Here is a 7,881-nt window from a genome sequence, read left to right as displayed (position 1 = left end):
AATCTCTGTTGGTTCTTCAAAATTTTATTAACAAAACCAGGGAGAGGTGAGGCAACAGTGAGCAAACTCCACAGTCCCACCCAGGCACAGAGAATGGAGAGACAGAGGGACAGACAAGGACAGAAGAAAATCCTGAGACCCTCTGATAACGGCATCTGGGTAGTCAAATGGTGGATGGGCACAGGGAGAAACTCAGGGACCATTGGAGAAACAGATGAATGGCAGAACAGACAAACAGGGAATTCGGGGCAGCTCCCGGGCCTGGAATGCAGGGCGTGAGGACTTCTGGGCCAGTGAGGCTCAGCGGTCAGCACTGGAGCGCAGGTCGGTAGTGAGCGGGTCATGCTGGATCGTTTGGTGCAGCATCAGGGCCAGTAATCCTGCCCGGTTAGTCATGGCTGTGCGAACGTTGCGTTCCTGCTCAAACAGCTCATCCAGCTTGTACCACTGAGAGGGGAGTAGAAAAGAGCCATGAGAAGGAGCTCCGGAAGCTCCACCTGAACTCCAGCCTCATTCAGCATGGACACCTACCACGCGCACACGCTCCAGGTCCACTTCAGCACGCCGCAACTTCTCCCAGCAGTAATGGCGGTTACACTGGCGTTTGGGCAGGCGGCAGAAGTCACCCGTGAGCTCAAAGACATCACGTACAAGAGGGCACCCACATACCTCATCAGCTGGCACCTGCAAGGAAATCGGGGGTCAGGGATGAATGGGGGTGGAGGAAGGTAGGAAGGAACGAAGAGAGTTCAGGGAGTACAGAGGAATGGAAAAGGAGAAACGAGATGATGAGAGGAAAAAGGAGAGGAACGAGCAGTGATAAGGCAAGCAAAGTGAGAGTTACGGAAGGGGTCAAGTAGGGAAAAGGAAGGAAGGAGGAGAGGGGAGGACACAAGGGAGGAGGAAGGGAGGCAGGGAGGAGGAAGAAAGGACAGAATGGGAGGAACTGAGAGCAAACCTTACTTTGGGGTCCCGGGAGTGCTCGGGGCACAGCACCTGGAGCCGTTTACAGTATGTCTTGCTCTGAGGGTTGTAGACATCACAGAAGAGTCGTGTAGCTCTGGAGGTTTAGAAGATAGAAGGTAGTGGGGAGAAAGGCGGGGGACCCATCTGTTCTTGCCCAGGCCCATTCTGCCCCAACATGCCACTTCTGACCCCAGCCTTAACCTCCCTGCTCTAACTCCACGTAGCGCCCACACTCACCCCTCAATGCGTGTGGGGTACATGGACCCAAAGGACGTCTGGCTCTCATACTAGAGGGATGAGCACAAACGGAGGGCACTGTGGATGTGTGCTGCATGCCCTCCCGAGACAACCCCCAGACAACCCATCTGTTCCCCCACGACCCAATGACAGTCCCCCTCAGGGTGACACCCTGACCTTGGCATAGCAGCGCTCCATGTGGCGCAAGGCAACACGTGGGTTGATAGGGTGCCCGCAGGAGACGCAGAAGATCTGCAGGTCCGTGTCATCACTGTCACCCTCATTGCTCTGTGTGGAGTGGAAGGAACAATGAAGCCAGGCAGGACCGGGTACTGGGTCCAGGGCCGCTGGGCCTGTGCTCACTCACCTCCTCATCCTCACGGACAGCCTGCTGCTTGGCACGAAGAATGATGGCCTCAAGTTCATGGAATCGGCGCTCCATCTCCTGAAGGCGGGTACGGGCACTCTGCTGCTCACGGCGAATACGTTCGAGCAGCTTCTTCCCGTGCTCCTCAGCAATGCAGGGACTCTGCTGCCACTGCTGGATGCGCTGGGGGAGGATCTCGTAGATGCGGCTGCAGGGAGGCAGGGGGTTAGGTGCAGGCAGGGAAAGTGGCAAGGAACAAGACAAGTGGGGTGATCCAAGAACGGCAGAAGAGATGGGTGACCAAACGGCCAAAGAATAAGTAAGTGACTGGATGGTAGACAAGCAGATGAGGGACAGATAGACGGGTGCACCACGGACTGAGCAGCAGGCAGGTAGCTGATGAGAAGACACACAGAAGGCTCTAGCCATGCCCTGCCCTGTACTCCCTGACTCCCTTGCGCTCTCCAGGAATGACTCACTTGGCTGCCAGCTTCATGCCACAGTCATCTGAGCAATACTTGGAGCCGGGCTGGGCAGGGCGCACACAGCCAGGTCCCAGGCACTGCGGTAGTGATGCAGGATCCTTAGCGTCGGCGCGCTCTGGGTGTTTCCATTTGTCCTTGTGCTTCTGTTTCTGCCGATGCCGCTTATATCTCTCTTCCTTCTAAGGGACGAAGCAGTCAGGTCAGGTTAGGGTGGAGTTAAAGTCAGCCCCAGTTCCCTGTGTCCCGCTGCCCCCCCCCCGCCACTTCTGGCTCTTGCCCCACCCAGCTCCTGATCTTTGCCTCTCCCTACCTTCCCTGCCCTCTGCCTTCTCACACCCATTTCACCCTCTCCATCACCTTCTTCTCGGATTTCTTCTCCCGACGCTTTACGTGCTTCACTTTCACTGCTCTCTTCCGTAGGGCAGGGTCCAGGAATGGAGACTCCTCTGTGTCGCTCATCCAGGGCTGCAAGTGAGGCACATGCTGACCCACCTGCCCGCCCATGACCACCCCACCCACTCAGTTCCCAGATCAGCCTTCCATACTCCGCCTTATCTTCCAGCTCTCCTCACCACGGAAACTCTGCTTCTGTGACCTCCACCCTTCCACCATGGAACGCTCTGGCTGCTCACCAGGCCATGGTCATCAAAGGCCCCTGCACAGAAGTCCTGGTACAGGTCAGGATCCAGTGGTAGGTCCTCATCTGAGAGTGGCTCAGGTGTAGCCGTAGCCTCAGGTGGCTCCTTGACTGCTGATGATGCCACTGCCCCCTCGTCCTCACGGATGCGCCCCAGCTTCTGTGATGGCTGTGGCTGCTGCTGGGTGGGCAGTGGCCTGCGAGGCCGTGGCAGGGACTCTGAGGGCGTCACTGGCGAGAGCTGCAGGGCAGAATCTCAGGACTGGCCCTGACCGCCCTGCCCGCATGCCCCGCCCCGCCCTGGGGGGCTGGACTCACCGAGGAAGGGAAGTACTTGTACGATTCCTGTGCCGGCAGGAGGAAGGCCCAGGTCAGCCCCAGGTGGATGGAGGGTGGCCCTGCCCTAGCCCCACCCACAAGAGCCTAGCCCACCAACTGCCCTGTGTTGCCTCCCAGACACACCTAGTACCCCCGCTTCACATCACCAGGACATGCTCAACCCTGCTCCACCTGCCCTGACGTGCCTGACCGCTGAAAATGGCCGGGGGGGGGGGGGGGGGTCTGCCCTGCCCACCTGGGGTCGGGGATGCCCCTGCTAGCCCCACACACCTGGTCACGCCCTGTTCACCTACACAGGCCAGGCTCCTTCCCACCTGTCTGTGTGTAGCAAGGCCCCAGCTCACCCGCCCAGCCTGCCCCCTCCTGGCCTCCACGAGCCTTTCCTGGACACACTGACACCCCCAGCCCTGCCCAGCTCTACCCATGCTCACCCGGGCCCGCAGCTGGCACTGACGCAGCCGGCACTTCTGCCGGATCTTGTTGGGGCCCCCAAACTTCTTCATGTCCCGACAAAAGTCACAGTGGCCACAGTCTTCGGTGCGCCGGCAGGCCTCACACTCGCCACACATGCGGGCTGACCGTTTGATCTGCTGCTGCTGCTGCTGCTGCTGCTGCTGCTGCTGCTGGTGATGCTGAGGGGAGAGGCCCAGGACAAAAATCAGGAACGTGTACGGGGCCTGCGGGAGGCTCAGCTTACCTATCCCAGCCCCAGCAGCCACTCACCTGGCTGGGTGTGGCCACCAAGGGCTGTGGAGAGGATTTGTGGGGCGAAGCAGAGCCCCGAGCAAGCATCGCCCCAACCCCTGTCCCTGACCCCGCCCGACGCTGCAGGTCTGGATCCGGGGCAGGCCTCTTGCGCCCTCCACCCTCATCCCGGGGCTCACTGCCGTCTCGCTCATTGCTGTCCCGCTCCCGTGACTTCTTGTGCCGATAACGGATTTCCAGCTTGGGGTCTTTCTCTGTGGGGAAGACAGTGGGGCCAGGGTGGGTGGACCCTGAGGGATTCGGAGGATTCCTCTTCATCTTGGTCCCCCCCACCTTCTCCCCGTCACTCCTCCGGGGCAGGGCTACCCCGCTGGGGGACGCTCTAGCCAAGCGCCCGTTGGAGTCTCCGCTGCAGCTCACCACAAACCGAGTCCCTCGGCCCGGGACCCACCCTCCTTGAAGGCTTCTCCCTGGAGGCAGGTGGGTGTGCCCCCCGTCCAGGCCGCCCCCTCACCTCGGCACTCCCGACAGTACCACTCCCGGATGGCCTTGGCCATCTTCTCAGTGATCCGGATGCAGTCCCCATGGAACCACTCATTGCAGTTGTCACACCCGCTGCAGAGGATGGGGTGAGTGGTGCAGATGTGAGGGGCCGCACCCATCAGCCTCACCCAACCTCGCCGGCGTCAGCCCGCCCGCCTCTCCCCGGCTCACATCATGAAGCAGTTGATGTCTGGTTTGCGGCAGATGCAGTAGATGGGCGCGTTCTCGCCGTTCTCCGACTTGCTGTCCTCCCCAGCGTCTGGAGGCTCTGGGTCGGAGCCGTCCCCCTCCTGCGGGACGGTGCCTTAGAGCAGCCCCACCACGGCCTCCACAGACCGCGACCGTCTGCCCACGCTTCCCACCGCGGCTCCTCGCGACCCTCCCGGCCCGGCCCACGCCGGCACCCCGACCTCCCGCCCCGCCCCGCTCACGGTCACGGTCGCGGTCACGGTCACTAGCGCCCGGGCAGCCCCGCCCCCTCGCGCCTCCCCGCCGGCCCGACGCCGACTGCCCCGCTCGCTACGGGCCGCCGGGCAGGCTCAGCCCAGACGCCGGGTCCCGCCGCCCCGCAGTCCCCGAGCGGGCCCCCGACGAGCTGCCGAAAGGCGTCCCCACTAACTTCCATCACGGAGCCGCGCAGGGGCCCGTCACAAAACTCCCAGGTGGCTCACACGTCGGAACAAACTCGGAACCCCGGACCCCGACATTCCACCCGCAGCCCCCTCTGAGGCTCCCCACAGGCCCCCGCCCGAGCGCCCGCGGACGCCCCTGACGGTTCACCACAGACCCCCCGAGTCTGCCCACGGACCCCCCGCCGCCGACCCGCCGACCCCTACCGCCGACCCTCCCCGGCCCCGTACTTACCATCTCTCCGCTCTCGGCGCACCCCTCTGCGACCCCCGCCAGCGACCCGCGAACCCGCACAGACCTCTCGGCGGCGTCCGCGGCCGTTGTAAAGGCGCCCACAACTACTTCCGCTTTGGTCGCGCCTCCCGGGCACCGTACTCTTATTGCGCAGGACTAATGCGTCGGCTCCGCACCAAACAAGTCGATCCGCCGCCTAGAGCCGCCACGGTCTCTCAGGCGCCACCATCTTGACGACCAAGACCGTACGGCGGTCAGGGCCGTAAACTAGTAGGAAACATGGCCGCACCTATGTGGCCGCTTTCGCGAGGGCACCGCCACCTTGTCGGCCGACTCCGTACGGTGGCCGCTCGTACGGACTCAACGTTACAGGAAATATGGCGGCGCCTGTGTGCGGCTTCCACGCAGATGCCGTCATCTTGGAAACTGATTCCGTAAGATGGCCGAGTCCGTACGTTCACGGGCAATGCATGGCAGCGTCCTACCCGCGGTCTCCAGGAGGGCGCCGCCATTTTGGCATCGACTCCGTACGATGGCGGCTTGCCCTGCAGAGAAGTTCAAAGGAAAAGCGGCTGCTCCCGAAACACCACGTGCCTCGAGTTACACTCCGTCTTCCATTCACTCACGTTTCCCTCCCACGTGTGTTAATGGGGCGCCAGCGGACTGTGCCCATGTTCCCCCGTTCTGTGTCTGACGTCATCCTCACCACCCTTTCGCGCCCCGGGTCCTCCTCGAAGGTCCTCAGCCCAGCCCGGCGCCCTGCAGCCTCGGCCCTTGCGGGAGCGCGGTCACCCTCCGAACGGAAGGATGCAGGTGAAGGGCCCGACCCTGGTGACAAGGGGCCGAGCCACAGCAGACCCCGGAACCCGAGACACCGGCTACACCGCGTCTTCCCCTGACCCCGCCACCGCCGGGATGTGGATTCGCCGGGATCCCCGTGACGTCCACTCTGGCTCTCTTCCATCAGACATACTCAATTCTCTCCTATGAAGTTAGTTCTTACAATTTTTTAATTAGACTCCGTACATTTAAAAAAAAAAAAAAAAACCGGACAGGTCGGAGCTCTGGACACGTCCTTAAGGCCAGGCTGTAACTCAGGCAACCTGAGCGGTCGGGCGGGTTTTAACGGGTCAGCGCCCCCGCCCCAACCCCCAGCAGATGCGCGAGCCCCGGTCACAGGGAATGTCCGCGTTCAGGGTCACGACTCTATTCAGGTTGGGGGGGCGGGGAGCCTGGGGAAAATGAAACTTGTCACCGGGTGCTGACAGTCGTTCTGGATTTCTTGGCTCTGGACATCATAGTAACGTACTTGCTCCTGATGATTCTCCTGAGGGCGGTGTCGGGTCTGATTTTTGTTTTTGTTTTCACCTTTCCTAGACATTTTTACTCGTGGCCCCTCCACACCGTCACAGACAACCGAAGTCACAGGAGCTGCATCATGGACTGTGTGACCCTCTCTCCTTAAAACGCGTCTTCTTCTTCTTCTTTTTTTTTTTTTTAGAATTATTTATTTATTTATGATAGACACAGAGTGAGAGAGAGAGAGAGAGAGAGAGAGAGAGAGAGAGAGAGAGGCAGAGACACAGGCAGAGGGAGAAGCAGGATCCATGCAGGGAGCCCGACGTGGGATGCGATCCCGGGTCTCCAGGATCGCGCCCTGGGCCAAAGGCAGGTGCCAAACCGCTGCGCCACCCAGGGATCCCCTAAAGCCCGTCTTTAATCCACAAAGTGGACCTTCAGATCCAGACTTGCCTCCTTTTTCTAGTTAATACTGAATTAATCTTAATTTGATTGTAACTTATTTTAATTAACATAATTCTTCGAATTTAGTTCATTTAATGTATTAAATTAACTTTAGTTAGTATAAATGAATATGCATGTGTTGGTAAGATACTCAGATAAATTTAACCAATAAATTTCAAATAATTCAATTTTAATTTAATTACAATTTGATGTATGAAAGTAAATTTAAGAGAATATAGTTCAAGTTTAACTTAAATTAATTACTCATTTAATTTAACATCACTGACTTGACTTACTAAATTTAATTTTATTTAAAATATTAATTCAGGGGGATCCCTGGGTGGCTCAGCAGTTTAGCGCCTGCCTTTGGCCCAGGGCACGATCCTGGAGTCCCAGGATCGAGTCCCACGTCGGGTTCCCAGCGTGGAGCCTGCTTCTCCCTCTTCCTGTGTCTCTGCCTCTCTCTCTCTCTCTCTCTCTATCATAAATAAATAACTAAATAAATATTTTTTAAAAATAAAAATAAAAAATAAAATATTGATTCAATTCATTCAATTCAATTTATTCAGTTCAGTATTGTGTATCATTTAATTTCAATTTAATATTGTTTACTTTGTTATACTTTAATATGATTTGATTAATCCCATTTGAATTAACATATTTAAATATTAATTTAAATTCATCTAATTCATTAATTTTTTTTTTTAAGATTTATTTATTTAGGGCAGCCGGATGGCCCAGCCTGGGGTATGGCACTGCCTTCAGCCTGGGGTATGATCCTGGAGACTGGGGATCAAGTCCCACATCAGGCTCCCTGCATGGAGCCTGCTTCTCCCTCTGCCTGTGTCTCTGCCTCTCTCTCTCTCTCTCTCTCTCTGTCTTGAATAAATAAAAAAATCCTAAAAAAAAAAAGATGTATTTATTCATGAGAGACACAGAGAGAGGCAGAGATATAGGCAGAGGGAGAAGCAGGCTCCTCACGGGGAGCCGAATGT

General features: G+C 57.7%; 1 protein-coding gene across 2 annotated transcripts; it reads right to left on the bottom strand.

Annotated features, from left to right (window-relative positions):
* Nucleotides 1-4: 4 nt before the first annotated feature.
* CXXC1 (CXXC finger protein 1) lies at nucleotides 5-5,278 on the bottom strand. Of its 2 annotated transcripts, XM_025429619.3 has the most exons (15): nucleotides 5,144-5,278; nucleotides 4,451-4,569; nucleotides 4,251-4,351; nucleotides 3,755-3,990; nucleotides 3,463-3,663; nucleotides 3,011-3,037; nucleotides 2,688-2,933; nucleotides 2,413-2,520; nucleotides 2,050-2,234; nucleotides 1,571-1,778; nucleotides 1,381-1,491; nucleotides 1,204-1,253; nucleotides 964-1,060; nucleotides 532-684; nucleotides 5-447 (listed from the first exon to the last, which is right to left on the bottom strand). In XM_025429619.3, exons 1-15 carry the CDS (start codon nucleotides 5,144-5,146, stop codon nucleotides 301-303), a joined length of 1,992 nt encoding a protein of 663 aa, XP_025285404.2. In that variant the 5' UTR covers nucleotides 5,147-5,278; the 3' UTR covers nucleotides 5-300. The 2 variants fall into 2 exon arrangements, with proteins under 2 accessions (XP_025285404.2, XP_035575142.1); XM_035719249.2 differs by lacking the exon at nucleotides 3,011-3,037.
* Between the last annotated feature and the right edge of the window lie 2,603 nt (nucleotides 5,279-7,881).

The sequence above is a fragment of the Canis lupus genome, chromosome 7 (assembly GCF_003254725.2).
Source record: "Canis lupus dingo isolate Sandy chromosome 7, ASM325472v2, whole genome shotgun sequence".
Classification (NCBI taxonomy): Eukaryota; Metazoa; Chordata; class Mammalia; order Carnivora; family Canidae; genus Canis; species Canis lupus.
The sequence above is the reverse complement of the archived record's forward strand: the minus strand, read 5'-3'. Positions and strand labels throughout refer to the sequence as shown.